This window comes from Apis mellifera, linkage group LG6, assembly GCF_003254395.2.
Source record: "Apis mellifera strain DH4 linkage group LG6, Amel_HAv3.1, whole genome shotgun sequence".
Taxonomy (NCBI): Eukaryota; Metazoa; Arthropoda; class Insecta; order Hymenoptera; family Apidae; genus Apis; species Apis mellifera.
This window is the reverse complement of record NC_037643.1, coordinates 6619947-6640037: the sequence shown is the minus strand read 5'-3', so window position 1 is coordinate 6640037 and position 20091 is coordinate 6619947. Positions and strand designations below refer to the sequence as shown.

At 25.9% G+C, this 20091-nt stretch overlaps 4 protein-coding genes across 9 annotated transcripts; 2 read left to right on the top strand and 2 right to left on the bottom strand.

Annotated features, from left to right (window-relative positions):
• Positions 1-68: 68 nt before the first annotated feature.
• On the bottom strand, positions 69-13324 carry LOC100578434 (sushi, von Willebrand factor type A, EGF and pentraxin domain-containing protein 1). 3 transcript variants are annotated; one of them, XM_006564081.3, is made up of 33 exons: positions 12458-13323; positions 11882-12169; positions 11337-11592; positions 10925-11119; positions 10155-10319; positions 8528-8710; positions 8223-8435; positions 7771-7971; positions 7444-7692; positions 7064-7312; positions 6694-6909; positions 6521-6615; positions 6179-6443; positions 5846-6058; positions 5610-5771; positions 5163-5459; positions 4909-5051; positions 4737-4836; positions 4429-4642; positions 4207-4364; positions 3987-4075; positions 3805-3914; positions 3555-3727; positions 3202-3416; positions 2901-3108; positions 2409-2582; positions 2235-2326; positions 2027-2163; positions 1684-1958; positions 1064-1470; positions 829-982; positions 563-751; positions 69-499 (listed from the first exon to the last, which is right to left on the bottom strand). In XM_006564081.3, the coding sequence occupies exons 1-33, from the start codon at positions 12755-12757 to the stop codon at positions 330-332; spliced, it is 6555 nt and encodes a 2184-aa protein (XP_006564144.1). In that variant the 5' UTR covers positions 12758-13323; the 3' UTR covers positions 69-329. The 3 variants fall into 3 exon arrangements, with proteins under 3 accessions (XP_006564144.1, XP_006564143.1, XP_026297325.1); XM_006564080.3 differs by having other exon boundaries at positions 1064-1958; positions 12458-13324; XM_026441540.1 differs by lacking the exons at positions 11337-11592; positions 12458-13323 and having other exon boundaries at positions 1064-1958; positions 11882-12019.
• On the top strand, positions 9176-10139 carry LOC102653636. The gene is made up of 3 exons (XM_006564079.3): positions 9176-9372; positions 9449-9569; positions 9949-10139. The coding sequence occupies exons 1-3, from the start codon at positions 9242-9244 to the stop codon at positions 10090-10092; spliced, it is 396 nt and encodes a 131-aa protein (XP_006564142.1). The 5' UTR covers positions 9176-9241; the 3' UTR covers positions 10093-10139.
• LOC100577712 lies at positions 11075-17064 on the top strand. 3 transcript variants are annotated; one of them, XM_006564083.3, is made up of 8 exons: positions 11075-11095; positions 14222-14572; positions 14780-15076; positions 15299-15410; positions 15541-16108; positions 16226-16419; positions 16524-16709; positions 16795-17064. In XM_006564083.3, exons 2-8 carry the CDS (start codon positions 14295-14297, stop codon positions 16975-16977), a joined length of 1818 nt encoding a protein of 605 aa, XP_006564146.2. In that variant the 5' UTR covers positions 11075-11095; positions 14222-14294; the 3' UTR covers positions 16978-17064. The 3 variants fall into 3 exon arrangements, with proteins under 3 accessions (XP_006564146.2, XP_016768033.1, XP_006564147.2); XM_016912544.2 differs by having other exon boundaries at positions 16497-16709; XM_006564084.3 differs by having other exon boundaries at positions 16497-16709; positions 16799-16972.
• Positions 16938-19909, bottom strand: LOC551431 (protein SHQ1 homolog). Of its 2 annotated transcripts, XM_623824.6 has the most exons (8): positions 19697-19909; positions 19433-19573; positions 18985-19366; positions 18511-18915; positions 18317-18440; positions 17914-18229; positions 17767-17814; positions 16938-17418 (listed from the first exon to the last, which is right to left on the bottom strand). In XM_623824.6, coding segments are annotated over exons 1-8 (1566 nt in total). In that variant the 5' UTR covers positions 19699-19909; the 3' UTR covers positions 16938-17270. The 2 variants fall into 2 exon arrangements, with proteins under 2 accessions (XP_623827.3, XP_006564149.1); XM_006564086.2 differs by lacking the exon at positions 17767-17814.
• Between the last annotated feature and the right edge of the window lie 182 nt (positions 19910-20091).

Genomic DNA, 20091 nt, shown 5'->3' with positions numbered 1-20091 from the left:
TTTTTCTTATTAAGAAAACATAAATGTTCAGTATTAAAGAGTTATTAATAATAATTAATCAAAGTTAGTTTTAATTTGATCTGAAATTATATTTAAGTACATATAAAATATATTATATATAATATTCAAAGTCATCATTAATAGAACAATTTCACTTGTACAATAACATTATTTTGTGGAAACATATTTATGCGTAAATCGAAATAGAATTATAAAATTTGAAAGATTTAATAATTGTCGTTATTTAATAAAAAAATGATTAAATAAATTTGCTATGATGGTTTATTAAAATTTATACGTATAATTACTTTTATTAATATGTTCTTTTGTTAATTATCATTGCAATTTGGTGGATCACTCCAATATCCATTGGCCTGACATGTGATTAATCCCAATTTTTTACCACCAGGACACACATATGTCAATTGATCTTGATACAAATAAGAACGACCACGAATTGTTGCACCAAATGGAAGTTTTGGTTTGTTACACGAAAGTTCTATAAATATTAACAAATCAAAAAAAAATATATATATATATAATATTATGTGCTAATACTAACTTGAACATCTGCTATATATTCTAGACCATTTTCCATTTGCAAGACATTTCACATTAGATTGACCAAACATTAAATATCCAGGTAAACATTTATACGTAATTATATTACCAAATGTAAAATTTTTTATTTTAATATTATCTTCTATTATCACTGCATTTGCAATTTTTGGAGGTTTATCACATATTACAGCTAAAATAAATATTTGTTTATTGATTAATAATAATTTTTAAAAATAATTATTTTGCAATAAAATTAGAATAGTTTACGTTTACAAAAAGGAATAGAAGACCATGTATTATTTGGAAAGCAAACTGATTTTTCATTCCCTTCAAGAATATAGCCTTGATGACATTTGAATGTAATTGTACTATTAACAGTTCTTGTATAATTTGTCTCAACTATATAACTATATTCTGGAATCTAATAATAATATTAATTTTATAATAATAATATATTAATTTTCAAATTTATCTAAATTCAGAAAATAATTGCATTACTTACTGTAACTAAAGCACACATAAATGTCTGACAAATATTGTCTATTCCATTATTAAATAAAATTTTAATGATAGTATCATTTAATTCTGTATCAATGATTTGCCATTTAGCATGTTCATTACAAATCCAAGTTAAATTAGAAATAGAGTTGTGAATATTTTTATTATTAAATTTAATTTTTCCATTGTTATTACAACTAAGAATAATTTTTTTCATATAAGTATACCCTTCCACAAAGAGCTTGAAGTTTTCATGAGTGTCATTATGTAATATTTTATTTTGACCATTTTTCCAAATAGTATGATTATTTGGATCTATTTCTTTATTAAGGATTTGAAAAAGTGGATGATTTAAAAATGGACATTCTTGAAGTTCACAATACGATAACGTAGATGACCATTCTTCATTATCTGTGCAAATTTTAGATTTATTGCCGATTAATTTATATCCTACATCACATTTTATTAATATTTCAGAACCAATGACAAATTGTTTTATCAAATTTCGGTTTTCTTTGATAATATCATCTTCTAATGATATTTCTGCATTCGTATTAGTAGATACTGTTTTTCTTTCTAAAAGTTCAATAGTTTCGTTATTTCGTGCTCTAAATAATAATTTACCATTATTCATATTCTTGGGCCAAGGACAATTTAAAGGCACACAGTCAGGAACAAATCCAATCCAAGTACCATTTTCTGAACATTGAAGTTTAAATTCATTTAACAAATTATGATTATTCTGAAATTTATATCCTGGATGGCAAGAATAACTAACGATATCATTAAAATCATAATTTTTCTTGAATGTATCATTTATCGATTGTAAATTAAGTTTTGTAATAAAAGTTTCATGTAGATTAATCGAATTTTCAGAAATTATATAACCATTTTTAATCCTATAAATAATATAGATTATTTATTTATTACAAAATTATAATAATTTGAAAAAGAGTATATTTCTTACTCTTTTGGTATTGGGCATCCATAAGTTACACAAGTAGGTCTTTCATAATCCCATACTCCAGATTCCAAACATGTTAAAAATTTTTCACCTATTAAGCGATACCCAAGATCGCATTTAAATTCGATTTGTTGCCCTACCTATTTGGGTGAATAACATTTAATTAATTAAAAAATTATTTATTCTCACAGTATTTACAAATAAATCATACCTGTAATATAGAAAGATCATCTCTTTCGTATTCTTCTATCACATAATCGATATCTCCGTGTTCTGGAGCCAGTAAATTTTTACATGTTTTTCCTGTTATAGATAATTGTCAAGATATTAGTTATTAAAATTATTAAAACATTAAAATTTGTAATTATAAGACCGCAATTTTTACCTATGCAAACTGGGGGTAAGCCACTCCATTTTCCATCAGCGTTACAGATTCTACGAGGATTTCCTCGAAGTTCATAACCAATTAAACAAGAATAATGTATTTCATCTCCGAATAAATATGATTTACCATGTATGCGACCTCGTGGAAAATATCCCGGAAATCCGCATTTTCTTCCTTAAGTATGAATTAATCAAGATTTTAAAATATTTAAATTTATTAATTAAAATAATTAAAATATTAATTTAATAATTAATTTCAAATCAATTTTTTTATTTTATCCTAACTATAAGATAAAATAAAGATTTTTTTTTACATTTAACTAGCATAATTTATTTTGACATAAAATTTTTTTTAATTAAATATATATAAGTCCATTCCAATGAAGAAATTTTTTTTTATTAACATCATATACTTGAAAAAGTATATCCTTTTTTAAGTTATATATAATAAAAAAAAAATCATTAATTATAGAGATTATATTAATCAGCTTACTAGTACAAATAGGTGTATAATATCCTTCCCATTGTCCTTGCTTGAGACATTTTACTTTCAAAGATCGGTATTCTTTACCATGATATCGAACTACGTAACCATTATCGCAATAATAAGTGATATTCGATGCATTTTCACTAACATTTATATTACCTTTAAATGGTACAACTGGTAAAGGACAGCCACGACAAAATGGACTGTTTAATATCTAAGAATATTAGAAAAAATATGAAATTTATCATAGAATTTTGATTAAAATATAAAGCATTTATTTAAAAAAAAAAAATATAAATATAATTACTGTAACGTCACCATGAATGTGTTGTTGCACTTGTGCCCACGCAATTATGTCACCATGATATTTCTTGCAGGTATTAAGTAAATATTTGATATCTTTTGCTGCCAAAACTGTACTCCAAATGTCTAGTAACGTCAATTTTCCCAAAAAGGATTCTAATTCTGAAAATCCTCCACCAATACGATCTTGTTCTTGTCCAATCACAAAAGTTCCATTACCTATATAATTTAAAAACTTCTTTTTTGTCATTTTAATATAATATAGTTAATAAAATGAACATAATAATATAAAAAAATATATATCAATTTTTAAATAATAAAATATTATTTTTTAAAGTATGTAAAATGTTTAATTACCTTCGATGGAAGTTTCTTTCGCTAAATAAATGCCATTGTCTCTTAAAATTCCATCGATAAATATATTCCAAGAACCATTTTCTGCTTCCCAAGTGAAACAAACAAAATGCCAATGGCCATCATTTACTTTAATATCAGTTATTATTTTCTCGCCATTGAGATATATTACTAATCTAAAAAGTCAAGATAATAATACTTTATTATATGAATCAAGGATATTTTAATATATATTGAAAAGATATTTTATTACCCATTATAATCGATCAAAGTGAATGCATTATCGTAATAATATGTAGCATACGATAACACAGTGCCATAATTGAATGTATTCTTCGATTGCAGCCACAAACACGCAGTTAACTAATAAAATACAAATAAATTAATTTATATTTATTAATCCTATTTATATTATCGCCTAATATTGATTATTACCTTCAACAAATTTTTCGTAGGACCTTTCATACTGACATAATCTGTAGTTCCCGATTTGGTGAAATGTATCACATAATCGGATGACAATTCTATAAAGAAACGGCAAGTTATTTAAGAAAAAATTATCAATCAACATAAAATGTTTTTTAATTGTTAAATATCTTTAAAATCTGTGCAAAAAGACAAAATGATAAAGAATATTCATTAAGACTATACTTTCCGATCTCGCAATGACGTCCTGTGAATAAAATAGGACACATGCATGTGTAATTTAAAATATTATTAATACATTTTCCATTGTTTAAACACGAGTGATTCTGACAATGATCAATTTTTGTAGTACAATTTTCTCCAGTGTAACCATCAATACATTCGCATCTAATGATGAAGAAATTATTAATTTTTTTTTAATAATAATAAACAATTTATTATCTGTAGTCACCTGTAACTCATTCTCGTTGCATTTTCTTCCTCGATATTCACACAATATGAATTTTCATTGCACGGTAGCCAATCACAAGGCAATAGATCACAATAACGACCAAGAAAACCAGGTTTACAAAAACATTGCCAGGTTTCGTTAATATTGCGACAAGTTGATCCTTCCATACATGGTAAAGAATTACAATAATCGACAACAATTTCGCAAAATTCTCCTGAGAAATAATACATTTTTTTGTAAAAAAATTCTGTTTTCTTTTTTTTAAATTAATTATTTACTAACACATGTAAAATAATTTTTAAATATACCTTCAAAACCATTCTTACATTCGCATGCGTAATCATTTTCTGTGCTTATACATGTGCCATTATTTTGGCAAGGATTAATGATACATTCATCAATGTATAGCTATATTTTAGATTCTATTAATTTATTTCTATCCAGACTATTTTTATTTTTAATAAATAATAATTGCTTTACCTCGCAATTGCTACCTGAATATCCATTTTTGCACGTACAAGTGTATAATATTGTACTGTTTGTATAAATTTCCACGTTACATATACCTTCGTTCAAACAAGGCCAAGAGTCACAAGGATTTCGAAATGTTTCGCACTTAGAACCTATAATAATGTTAATATTTAATATTCACAATTTTATATATAATTATAATATTTTAGACTATTTTTTAATAAGAAGAACTTGTAATTACGTATGCAAAATTAAATAATTACCAACGTAATAGTCAGGACATTCGCAACTAAAGCTATCCTCTTCTTGTACACATTTTCCACCATTTAAACATGAGTCTGAGTCGCAAATATTAGTTTCGATTTTGTAAAACGGTAGACAATCATTTATACTTTTAGTTCCACGATTTTTGGTAGTGGTACCAGATGGACATGATAGACAGTGTGTTTGACCATATTCTGGTTGATAAAATCCAATTTCGCACATAAGGCAAGGTTCAAGAGCCAATCCTATATTTAAATAACGTTTCTTTCGAGAATAAAATCCTGGCCTGCATAAGTCTAAATGGAAACAATATATATGAATATTTGTGTGAATAAATTTATATAATAAAAAAATTATAATAGATTTGAATTTTAATGAAAAATAATTTTTGTAACAAATGAGAAGAAAAAATATTTGTAAAAAATAAAAGTAGATTAATTACTCACTTATACAATCTCGTAAGTATTTTGAATGAACCTTTTTCGTCGAAGTATGTTTAGGACAACGTTTACATTTTAAAGATCCAGTTAAATTTTGATATTCTCCAAAAGAACATGATTGGCATTTTTTATTCGAGGAAGAAAAAAATGTACCTAATGGGCATTTTACTAAAATTTAAATAAACATGATTAGAATGATTTCAATAATTTCCAACATGAAGAAAATTTTAATTCATATTCACCGCAATTGTGTTTCCTTAAGACGCTTCCTGGATCACAAACTTCCTCAAAATTTTTAAAAATCACATGTAAATTTAACGCAAGTTTCGCAATTTCTTCATTGGTTTTATTATTTAACAAGTTTAACTTTCCAGATTTTGACAACGATTCCAGTTTTTCTTTCAATTTCTGTATACCTTCTCGTGGATTATCCAAATATTCGTCGATTATTTTTCCTACATTAAACGATATATTATGTTCAAAGATTATCAATGCAGAAATGCTTCAAATTTTTATCAAAAATTTCTTTTATAACGATACTTTTCATTAATAGTATTACTTAAAAGACAACTTGCCTAAAAATCTGAATTTAATCTCAATTTTCTCTTTTTTCTTTCTCATTTTCGTTTTGTTTTTCATTTTGGCATCTCGTTCTGATTTTTTGTTAATATTGTCATAATTAAATCCTCTTCGTTTTCTTAACATATTGGAATAAACTGTATCCGATGATGGAATATTTCCTTCGCATTCAGGATCAAACGTAATAAGATTGCATTCGATATCATTTCCACAAATGTCGAGTAAGATTGATCTTAAATCGGCAGTAATATATTCACTCAGCTAATTTAAATAACGATAAAAACCGATATTTTATACGATCAAATATATAATTATACTAATAAAGAATTAATACTTACTTCACGAAGGGTTGTTAAATTATCGCAAACATTAGTTTCATTTCCTTCTAATATAATACTTCCTTCTTGGGATACAGTTTTAGGAATTGTCGATTCTGTAATAACAACAAAAAATAAAATATTAGTTAATTTTTGAATAAATAAATTAATAATCATAAAAAATAATCATATACCTGAACAATCAGGAATATAACTATCTTCAAACCAATTTGATATACTTCTATTACATTTTAATAATAATATATCTTCTACAATGCTGAGATTTGATTCCTCAGTTGCGAATCCATATCCCTCATTGCAAATTATAGAGCACTCATTGGTTTCATTTATCGATGATGAATGACACTTTGAATGACCATTTAACACCTTTGGAATTTCTTCACAGGCGTCTGAAAGAACAGAAAATTATTATTCTTATTTTATTATTTTTCTATAATTTTATATATATATATAAATATAACATCAATTACTTAATATTAATCAAATCAAATTATCTATAAAGCATATAAAATATATTTAAATTAATTGAACTTAATGTAATACCTTTTATAGTAATGTTTAGCACGCAAGATGCTTTATTCTCATACTTATCAATAGCATTGTACACCACTTGTGTTACACCGATTGGAAACATATTTTCACCAGGAAGATAATTTTGCTCTACTTGTACGGGTGTTTTGGAATTATCGTGAAAACCAGGCTCATCCCAACTTACGTTATTTATTCCAATTCCATTGTCCGTAAATAAAATCGGAGGATCTACGCAATTCTCGATCATTGGTGGTTCAGTATCTGAAGAAATTTATTTTACGTATAATACATTATATTTACAGAAATGTTCATATTATAATTGAAATCTCGCTGAGATTTTATAAAAATCGCTGTTATAAAAGAAATCTTGTTTTATAGAATACTCAACTTACCAAGAACTTTAACTTTAAATTTACATTTTGCTTTATTTCCGGATGAATCTTGCGCCATGTACACCACTGTACGTATTCCAATTTTTACTCTCCAAGGAAAACTAATGTATGGTTTGCTCCATAATGTGGGTGTTTTATCCACATTGTCGGTCACATTTGGCGTTGTCCAATTTACATAAGCGTATTTCTTCCCTGAGACGTTTTCAACGATAATGTCGGATGGACAAGTTATCGAAGGTGGTGTTTTATCTTGAAAAAAGAAAAAAAATTGTAATCATTTAGAAAAATTTAATCAAATTAAGATAATGGATGAATGTATCGTATTACCTACGCAACGATTAACAGTTCGACGTTGTGTCCAGACTCCAGAACGACCACCGCAATATCTAGAATGTGGTCCCTCGAGCACGAAACCTTTTTTGCATGTTATAGTACAATTGGTTGCAAATGCAACCTTTCCTGGACCAGAACAATTTTCGGGCAAAATTTCTCCATTTGTAACTTGCTTCAAAGGTTCGCATTTTATTGCTATAAGTTATATACATAAATATATATAAGTAAGGATATATTTGAGATATAAAACTTTTAAACTTCACATAATTGTTGATAAATTATAATTTTAGAATTATAAAACCTTAGTTTGTTAAGGCTATAAGAATTTTGAAATTGAATCTTATTAAATCTTGAGAAATTTTGGGAATTTCAAAGGACATTGGAATGTGAGATTTTGAAATTTTGAGGATTCTTAAATTTATATTTCTATACAACAAAGAATATACCTTTACACGTAGCCTTAAGACCATCCCATTGGGACAGAGGTAAGCAATTGCGGATTTTACTTCCGCGAAGTTGATAACCAGTTTCACATTTGAATTGGCAACGTGTATCGATTGGATATGTTGTCGTATCTTCTTTGATCAAATGATGATCTTCATCGTTTTGACAACGTATCCGTCCATGTGCAGGGACTCGAAGTGCCGGACAAGTCTTGGCTATTCAAACATAATATATATCTATTCCTTTTCAAATAACCACAAACAAATAATTACAAATTATTTAAAGAAAAATAATTTTGAAGACTCACGCAAACATTTCGGCTCGTTTCCAGACCAGTTACCATCCTTTCCGCAAAGGCGGATACTGTCACCTGTGAGATAGAAACCGATTCTGCATCTTATACCACAAGCGGCATGGATAACGTTACTGCACGCGCTTGCTTTCACCAAATATCCGTTTTCAGGAAGTCTCAATTTGGGGCATGTTACAACTGTGAAAGAATAAAAAAGATAAGTTATCAATCTTTAAAATATAAAATAATTTTTGAAATATTAATTTGAATAATAATAAAAATTTAATAATAATAATAAAATTTAATAATAATAAAAATAAGAACAATAAGAGATAGAATCAAAGAAGAAAAATATAAGCTAAACGCAGATACAATTTTAACATCATAGAATTATATAAATATTAAGCGATATCTACGAGATCCTCAATGTAAAAGAAAAATTAAATTTTATCATTGATATTTTAATTAATCTTTTAATATTTATAAATATTAAAGTTGTTAATTAAAAAAATAAAAATTAATATAATATAATGTATTATGTATATTATAATATTAATGCAATATTGAGGAATATCAATATTATAAAATTTAATTGCTTCGTTTTTGTTTTTAAAATACAATTTAGTATTCGATAATTTTATCATTTTCAACTTCATTGCAAACGAGTCAAATATGTTTTTATAATTTTTAAAGAATTTAATTGTTTATTTAAGATATAAAAAGAAAACGATGGATCCGCGAAGCAATAAACCTCATGATTTTGTAGCTAATTATAAAAATTTAACCGAAGAAGTGGAAAAAGTAAGACATTTACGAATGAAATGGTATCAGAAATACGAATGGTTATTGGATGAAAAATTGTATGTACATGAAAATAATTTAATAAAATTTTTAAATAATAATTCAATAAATTCTTATTAATGATCGATTTTATAGAAAACTAAAGAAAGAAATAGAGAAATTATGCGAAGAAAAGCAGATAATTATCGCCACAGAACCATTCGTTTCAGAAGAGGGAAAAACATGTCTACCAGTTCCAATTACTACAAATAGCGAGGTAACAATTATATTTCAATATAATTTTCATTAAATTATAAAATTAGTAAGTAACCAAGAAAATCTTGTCTTTTTTTTTATGGTGAAAAGAAAAGAAATAATAATAGAATTAGAAAATAAATTATTATTCGTTAAAATAACTATAATGTTTAATAGAAGAAAAAATTATAATAATAATATTAAATATTTAATATTCATTAATATAACTCTTTGTTGAACAAAATTACTTAGATTTTAAATACATTTTTCTTTATTTCATTATGCATCTTCGTAAAAGCAACAACAAAATGTTCTCTATCTAATCTTTTATTGCTAAAATATAATATCATAATTTTTAATTTATGATGAATTTTCTATCAATAAATAAAATATTCTTTTAGTATGGTTGGCTTGTAATAAAACCAAAATTCCAATTAGAAAAATATGGAACTTATATATCACAATATCCTGATCCTCTTAAGGATGTAACGCCATTAACCAAAAATATGCCTACTGTTGGTGCGGGTATAGGATACTTTTGGTAAAATATAGAATTAATAAATGAAATAATGAATTTCCTAATGATTGAATTTTATTTTATAATTACCCTCGCATTTATTTCCATCTGTGGTGAATCCGGAAGCACAAACACAATGTTCAACTGAAGTTGCAGGTACTTTTATAGTCACGTGATTTACGTCAGGGCACGATATGCACATTGACGTAAAATCACCAGAAATTTCTCCAGATGCGTACGTACCATTTGGGCAAGCTAAAAAAAAAAAAAATTAATTATGCATTTATGAATTTTATAAGTATTACGCAACTAGAGTAGTAAATTTTATTAATATTTAGAATAGAATTCAAGATAATCGATTTAATAATGGTTCCTTCAGAAAACAATAATTCATCTTAAATTTATTTTGATATTTTATTAATTTTTTTAACATGAATATTTTTTTAAAAATAATATTAAATTTTATAAATAATACTTATTTATTTCATAAATGATAAAAGAATTTATAATGATAATAAAATTTTTAATGCATTTTAATAATTAAAATTTTTAATACAATTGTTTATTGTTGCAATATTATTGTTTGCATTTTTATTAAATGCATAAGATTTTATATTTTCTTAATTTTATGTAATATATAATAATCATATATGATAGAAAAATTAAAATTATTTTATATAAAAAAATTATTTGATTGTAATTGATATTAACAATTATAGATTGAAATATAATTAAAAGTTTATAAATTTGAATAATTTAATTAAAATAAATTTATTATTAAACAAAATTTCTTTGAGTTTCACATAAAGAGATAGAAAATTGATTAGAAGTCAATGGAAAAATGTTTTGAGTAAACTCACGATGGCAAGAATCTTTGAAACCGGAACCAAAATAGCCTGTGGGGCAAATGCAAGCGTAATGACCGGTCACAGTACCGCAGGCGCAAGTCGCGAAATTATCGCAACACTTTTCGTTCCCGACATCACTGATATTCCTGCATAAAAGATTACAATTATCTGGAAACGTCACTGGTACGTATTTGCCCGTTTTTAAATCTGTAACAACGGAAATGGTACGAAATTTATTTCATTTGTATAAATAAATACGTTTATATAAACGGTCGAGTCATTTGCTTATTGTGATGGAAAAAAAAAAATAGTAAATTAATCCTTTAAAAGGAATTGACAATTATAAAGATTGATTTATTATAAATATATTTCGATAAATATCTGCTCAAATTGTTTATACAATTCTTGATACGATTCTTCTTACCACGATGTAAAGCTCGTCGTATCAATGCCTCGAATTCCGTGAAACTATCGAGAAAATAACTATACGTGTCTTTAGGAGAACTGGCTATGTCATGCAATTCATCAACATTTCCTGTTCTTATTCCAAAAGTGAATATCGTTGCACCAGCACCTTTTAAAAGATTCGCCGCAGGTCGTGGATCACCACCGTTGCTAAATCCATCGGTTATAAGAAACACTGCTTTTTTTGCATTCGATCGGGCTTTCTCGAGAATTCTCTAATATAATTTTATCAAACATTTAAAAGTTCAAATTAAAATTTCAAGAAGTGTTCAAGATGTAGTTTGAATTTTGTTTTAATGCAATTTTGAATTTAGCACATTTTACCTTATGTTTCTTTCATTTTTTAAATAAAAATAATAGTATAAATAATATCGTTACATTTTAATGGATAAATATTTATTTCATTTATTTTTTTATCTTTATTACTATGATATTATATTTTTTCTTTATCATTCATATCTAAGATCTAAATTTTGAAGAAAAAATGAAATTTAAAACGCTTACATAAGCTTCTAAAAGCGCGCCACGCGTGTATGTTCCACCACCAGTGTAACTAATGTTAGTTAATTGCTTATTCAACAAATAACATTTGTTATCATTTTCATTAGTGCGAGATATTTGATCGACATTGCGTCTGATGTGTCTTCTTCCACCAAACGTCACAATCGCGATTCTCGTTGCAGAAGGAATCACAGGAAAATCGGACAAAACATGTTTTACGAAATTTAATTCACTGTGGAAATTCTTTGATCCAACTGATCCTGAAGAATCGACCAAAAACACTAATTCCACCTAGGGAAAATTTTAAATTAAATAAAAAATAATCTTCATTGTGTGAAAATATAATAATAATATCATGAAGAAAAATGTTTAAATATTAATATTAAAAATTTAATAAATTTTTACTTGCATACATAATTCTTTGCTAATAAAAACATTCAAAATTTATTCATACAAATTTTTATTATTTTTAAATATATATTATTATTCTCATTCATAAAATTTTACATTTGTAAAAATATCTATTTATTATTTTCAATTTGTTAAGATAAAAGCTTTATGAATTTAATGTTCTATTACCTTATCAGTTTCGTTTCTTAAAAGATCGATGTGGGTTTTTAAAATACGCGATAAAATGTCGGCTTTTTTCCTGAACTTGTTCTCAACATTCTCCAAGCTGGCATTTAATTTATGCCGATCTACACTTCTTTTGTTAATGAAGCTAAGAAGTGATGTCCATTCTTCATTCTCTTCAGCCGCTTCAAAATACGTTTCTTTCAACTTATCAAGTCGGTTAATTCCATCGAAAAATGCAATCGTAGTCAATAAATATATCAACAAGCAAATTAACGTGTATATTCTCGCGATTGAACTGATCATGTTTGCAATTAACGTTCATATAAAACTCGTCACGTAATGTAGGATTTATATTTGCCGATACTTTCGAGACATGTTTCACAAAATGCTTCAGTCCCGAAATATCAAATTTTTTCACGTCAATAATATTTTAAACTTACTCTTAATTTTTCTGTAGAGTCTTTTTCTTCGACGTTTGCACATATCATAAAAATATATCTTTTTTTTCTTAATGTATTAAATATTAATTGTAATGGTACGGGGCTTAAATAAAAAATTGCTTCAAATACAAAAAAATTTTACCAAACGTAACGAAAAAGTTACTATTTTACATTTTATTTTTTATCGATAATTTTATTATTAAAACACACCGTATGAGAAGATCGAAAGATCGACTGTCGGTACTTTGAACTGTACTGTTACTGCTTCGAGGAATATCGTGTGAACTGTCTAAATCGTGTCCGAGCTTTGAAAAGTTGAGAACAAGGGACTCTCTGTTCAACTTGTACTATGCACACGTGTTCATACACTCACATCTATCCGATCTCGACTGATTTATTAACAAATTCAATTGAATTGCCTCACATACCAGTTTCACATTGAAAATATTAAAACAAATAATGAAAAAAATTAGAAAATAGATCACGATAGTGAATTAAACTGAAGAGTATTGAGAATGCTACTGATTGCAATTTTACTTAAATTCGACACAAAACTTTCTCTGCTCTGTGAATAATTATAAATCATAATGTATTTTAAACACTTTAAACATTTCTTAACATTGGTCATTTTAATAATTTTTCTTTTAACAAATAATTGATAGACCAAAAGAAAATTTAAAAGATCGAAAAATATTAATAATTTCTTACAGAAGAAATATATATACAATATATTATACAATAGAATATATACTAACTAATTAACAAATATTGTAATAAATACATGGACAAATATTTTTATGGTCATTGTATATTAAAATATTGAATAAAATTTTCAGCCTGTTCTTTCTTTACAAATCAGCCTCCATGTGTCTCTTTGTGATAATGTTTGAGGAAGGGTGTCATGTTTATGTCACGTGTAGGAGAAATGTTGAACAGTGGTACGCGGCAGCAACATGTGAGGTCAGAAAAAGGCTTACAGTTTCCGTGTGACCCGCATACATATCGCATCAATGCTACGTAAATTATTTTTTCTGGCTAATAATAAATCGCGAGAAGCCACGCGCACACATCGGCCGTCAATGATTGCACAATGATTTAGAATTCTTAGTATTTTCACAAGCTTAATTGTGAACGATTTTCCAACGATTTATCGGCCCCCACGCTCAGATAACAAACATCTTCCAAAGATCGGCGTGACGTGCCAAGTTTCACGACCGGTTTAACAATTTTATGTTGTTTACACGGATTATTATTTCAAAGTGTTACGAAATAATTATCGATATTTTAATTTTTTCTTCTCTTGCTCATGCAAACATTTTATATTTAGCGATCGATCATTTCTCCAATTGATTTTTCATCCTGACTGAACGGATTCTGAGCGGAGAAAGTGAACGAAAATTATGTGGATTTCGATTGTAATCACGATAACGACGACGATGATAACAACGATGATGATAATAATTGGAAATTGCGAAACTTACGAAGGGAAGGATTACGAAAGGATGCCGCGATTGCTCGATGTTTTTCGTCATTTCCGACAATCGAAGGAATCGCAAGAGAATCGAGGATATATCGAGCAATGCCGTGCCACGAATTTACGAAAAGATCAATTGGGGCACGTTAACGTGTTCGCGTTTTTGGATCCCTCGTGGAATTACAGTTATAGGCAAGCCGTCATGTAAGTCGTAATTAAAATAATGATCGATATTTTTTGGTCCATTTAGCAACAATTCTGTTAACTCAAATACTTTAAATATTTATAAGAGAAAGAAAGAGGGGGAGGGAAAGAGAAGTAATTAAAAATTAAAATAAAAAATAATTTGATATTAGAATAGGAAATAATATTTTTTGATATGATATCTATTAAAAAATCATTTGATACAAGGTTGGAATTATTAAAGAAGCAGTTAGAAAAGTCTGGATTTTCAAATATTTTGCTCTTCATGGTTGCGCGGCCGTCAGATTTGCCGGAAGATGACACAGAAAATAGTATGGAGATAAAAGCGTGGTTGGAAATATCTAAAAATATACAGGAATCCGAACACTTTTTAAGCTTGGATAAAATGATATTTAGTGATATTGCAAAGGAAAAGAAAGGGATTATTTTTCTTCAAGATACTTTCGAATTGGGTATTTGGAAAAGTTTTCGTGCTTCGAAAGATGAAGTGATAATTATTGATCGGTGAGCATTTAATCGTTTAATTCAAATTATATCGAATCGTGAAATATAATTAATTTACAAGTAAGTTTGACACAATTTTATATATATGTGTGTGTGTGTATATTTAAAAATTAAGAAATGTCTATTTTTTTCTCTTATAAAATGATTATGTACTTTACACATACGTACTTTATTTATACGATATTTATAGTTTTATTAAAATATGAATTATCGTTATCACAGTTGCGGAAAAATAACTTATCAGATTATTGTACCTTGGAGTATACTATACTTTCCTTATGTTAAAGCAGCCATACTTTCTACATATAAAGATGATCCATGTGGTCCTTGTTATGTAAGCGGATAATTTAAACATATTTATACTTCTATAATCTATATACATATTTTTAATTTAATTGTATATATAAAAAGAAGTGTGTAAATATATTTAAGAAAATCTTATATATTTGTTTGCCGATGAATAGGAACAATCGTCAATAATACGCGAATCGATAGATTACAGAGATTATCTTTTAAAAACTATAAATTCGGAAAAGAAGAAGATAAATAAAAATCTTGATATAAGACCAGAAATATTTACTGACGCAACTATGCCTGTCGAAGAATCAACAAGAATTGAAAATGATAAATACACGAGCACTGTCATTCCTTTCGATTCAAATAATTATAAAATTACAACTTATGATATTACAACTAAAGTGCCAGTAATTCAAACGACAGAAAATATGAAAAAAAATGAGAATGTAGGAAAAAACAATTTTTTAACAGATAAGAACGTTAAAATAACTTCTGAAATATCGTATGAACAAAAACAAACTCAGATATCAACTACACGTATAATATCGAACTTCGAAACGACACAAGCCTATAAAGAAACACAAGATTGTAATTTTTCAAATAAACATATAAATGGAAATAATCATTCGTATCCCAAGACGAACGATTTAAATACTGATTTATCAAGACATCTTGAAGAACAACAAATTGAATCGGAAAATATATTAAGAGATACAAAAATAGAGAAAGAAGAAGGTACTTTATTAAATATCAAATATTAATATATTGATTAAAAAATATTTTTTGCATATTAAAATGTATAAATATGTATAATTTACTTTTTTAAACAAATGTTTATTTTTCACTAAATAGTAAACAAAAGTACTAAGTACGAAGAGTTACAAATTCAAAAAGACAAAAGTTTACCTTTACGTATTATATTGTACGCTCCGCATTTGCATGAAGAAAATGGAACATTCAAAAAATATACACATTTAATTTTGAAAACAGGAAGTCCTGATTACCATGATCATTTTAATAGTAAGACTTCAACTTCTAATCAAAAGGTACAGTATGGATAATAAAATATATATATATATATATATATATATATATATATAATAAATTTTTTCTAATGACACAGACCTTTTTTAATTTTAAAAACGATAAGCCAACAGTATTGAAAACGTCAGATTCAATAATGTTAGATGATAAAAAATTAACTGAATATGTAAGTAGCGTAAATGAAAGTCCAGGAGTATATGGAGAAATCGCAGATTATTGGCAAACTATTGACGACGATGAATTCAATAATAAAAATGAAAATATTGAATTTACAGATTATGATTATGTTACGGTAATTTGAAAATTTAATTTAATTTGATTACTTTCTATTGATAATTTTCATTTATAATTAATAAGTTTTTTAAAAATATTTCTAGGCAGATGATACAGAAAATAATGTTAGTAATACTTTTGATAATGAAAGTACCTTATTAAGACCAAGCAATATAATTGATTCAGATATGAATATTAAAAATAACGATGATTTAGATAATTTTATACAACGAAGATTAATCGAACATTATAATAAATTATTAACGTGGATTTATTATATTCTTTAATAAGTCAATCACATGAATTTACACGAATACTGCATAAATAATATGTACATGTCTATACAGATAATTACATAATAATTATAAGAGAGAGATGAAACGAAGTCTTATTTATATCTTATAAAGAATTTTACGTATAAATATTTTTATGAAGACATAAAAGATATAGAATTATAAAATTTTTAAATTTTACTTATATATTATAAGTAAAATAAAAACATTCAAAAACATTATTTTTACAAAGATTTTTGTAACAGATCTTTTAAGATAGACATATAATAAGATTTTACATGGTACTGTTAAATACCCTCATTTACAATTTCTTCTGATTCACTTACATCGTCTGAATCTAAACTATTACTATTGCTTGTGGTAGTGGTACTTGAAGTGCTACTTTCTGAATCGGTTTCAGAATCGGTATCGCTGCTGTCGCTTGAACTCGATAATCTATATAAAACATAATTTACATATTCATTATTAAAAAAAAAGATAAAATTAGTAAATTTCAAATATTTTTTACTGTGCATATCATCCATGCGCAATGTGCAAATATGATAATTTGTTACTGCTACATATCATTGATGATAAGTTAACAGTTCAACATTTATTGAACATATTTATGTGATTTATCAAAGGAAAGTGCATTTTAATTAGTACATTACATTAGCATATTTCGGATAAAAATGTATATAATATGTACAAATATTTATATCATTTATTGAGAGATTTAAATGAAAAAGCTTTATTAGGGAATAAAATCATCAATATTCAAAGCAATTCGAATAAAATACTTACAAATACTTTAAAGAATGTTTGTCTTTAATGTAGTATATAGTCTTTGGCCTTTAAAATAAAATCATATAACATAGAGACATATAAAATTTTTCAATAAAGCCTTAAATTTTATAAAAATTATAAGATATTTTTGTATATTACACTTACTTATCTTCGTTATTGTCATTAACTGTTAATTCATCCATTTGGTCCACTATTTCATGAATTGAATTCTCTATAATAAGATCTTCTTCTTGGACAGAATAAGCTGCTTGTTCTAATTCTGTTAAATCAAGTTGCATATCTTCTTTAGAAGGTAAAAATATAATAAGAGACTCTAATGATTCTATCAAAGATTCATTAATTTGTTGTAACCAAATTAGGTAATCTTTTATATAAAGTTGATTTAATATATATCGTGGTTCACATGAATTGTTAAATAAGTTATGTATTTCACAAAAACATTTTATGATATATTTTTTACCTACAAATTTAATTTAATGATACAAAATTAAACATAAAAAAGAAAAAATAATTTACATAATCTATCTATATTCATTTTTTTACTTACCTAACTTAATTACTTTTTTTATATCTTCAAAAATTTTTATAGATAGTTTCCAATTTCTAAAAAGTGGATAACATATAGATCTTCTAAAACAAGTTTTTATAACTTCTTCTGAATCAGAAAAATCCTAAAAATATGGATATATAAAATAATATATATAAAGAAATTAAGATTTGTTTTTTTTAAATTTTACATACATCAAACCAAGATAAAGTAGAACTTAATTTATTAATAGTCCAACTACTTTCAACAGTATTTTCTCCCAATGTTGTTCTGTGATTGTAACAGCTAGCAAATAAAATATCCACTAAACCTAAAAGCAATTTATGTGTTTCTTCATTATTTAATAAATATTCTTTATTTGGAAGTTCTTTTAATAGATCTACTTCAGTTTCATTGAAAGAAACATTCTCTTTCTTTAAAGTATCCCATTCTGTAATAAATGAAATATATGGTTCTATACAATCTGGTTGCATAAGATCTGCCAAATAATGTTCTTCATTAAAATCTGAAATTTCACGTTTTTCTCGTAATTTTTTTCTCTCAGATTGAGGTGTGGAATCTGGCATTGGAAGATCTATTATTTCCTTAATCCATGCTGACTAAAATTAAAAAAATAAATATATATATATATATATATATACACATTTAATTCTTATTATTAAAAATACCTCAAAAGCAGCTAATGCTCCAGATATTTTATTTGCAAATCCATATTTAGGAGAAGTTGGTAAAAGAGATACAGTTTGTACATTATTTTGATGCATATACCATTCATCTCCATTAGTATTTTCATCATTTGATATAAAATCAGGTTCATTTGATATATCATTAATATCTTCAGAATTTGCTGATGGATTTCCAATTACTTCAATATTAGGTACAATTGTACCTTTTTTCTTTGGTGGAGCTAACAATGTACTTATCATATCTAAATTTTCAAAATATTCTCCTTTTATTACTTTTGTAAATTTTAAAGTGAAATCTCCTTTCTCACAATCATATGAACCAAATGATGAATCATTTTCTTCTATTTCCCCTGGTAATTTTAACCTGAAATAAAAATATTTTATTAAAAAATAATAAAATATAATATAATTATTAAACATTAATACTAACCTTAAATAATATGGTGTGGAATAAAATCTAAAATCTGTTGCATCAACATAAACTTCTGTATCTTTAATATTGGCATATGGAGCATGAATAGTTATTGCAACTTCTGTATCAGTTTGACTTATTTCAAATCGTGGAGTTAACCTATTTGCAGCACAATAGAAAATATGTATTATTTTTGTTTTTTGTTTACGTAATAATGTTTTTTGTATATTTGTAAAATTATAAAATTAGACAATATTAATATAAATATAAAAATAAACATACATATTTATATTAATAAATGCTTTTTTATATATCACAGTTATTTATATAGTATAAAAGATTTATATTTATAATTGCATTATAAGAATTAAATTTATTTTCTAAAGTTTTTATATAATTTTATATAAAATCTTTTTTTATTGAAATTCTTTCAATTCACTCGTTATTTCACTGATGTTCCAAATAAACTCATACATACTATAGATTGCTTTTACAAACGATAGTTATAAAATATCGATATATGTATCGATTTTTAATTAATCGAGAATCGAAAATCAGTTAAATAAATATTTTAATATATATCTTATGTTAGAAATAGGAAAAAAAAAATTTTTATAGAATATGACGATATATATATATATATGTATTTTTACATAATAAAAAAAAGAAATAATAAG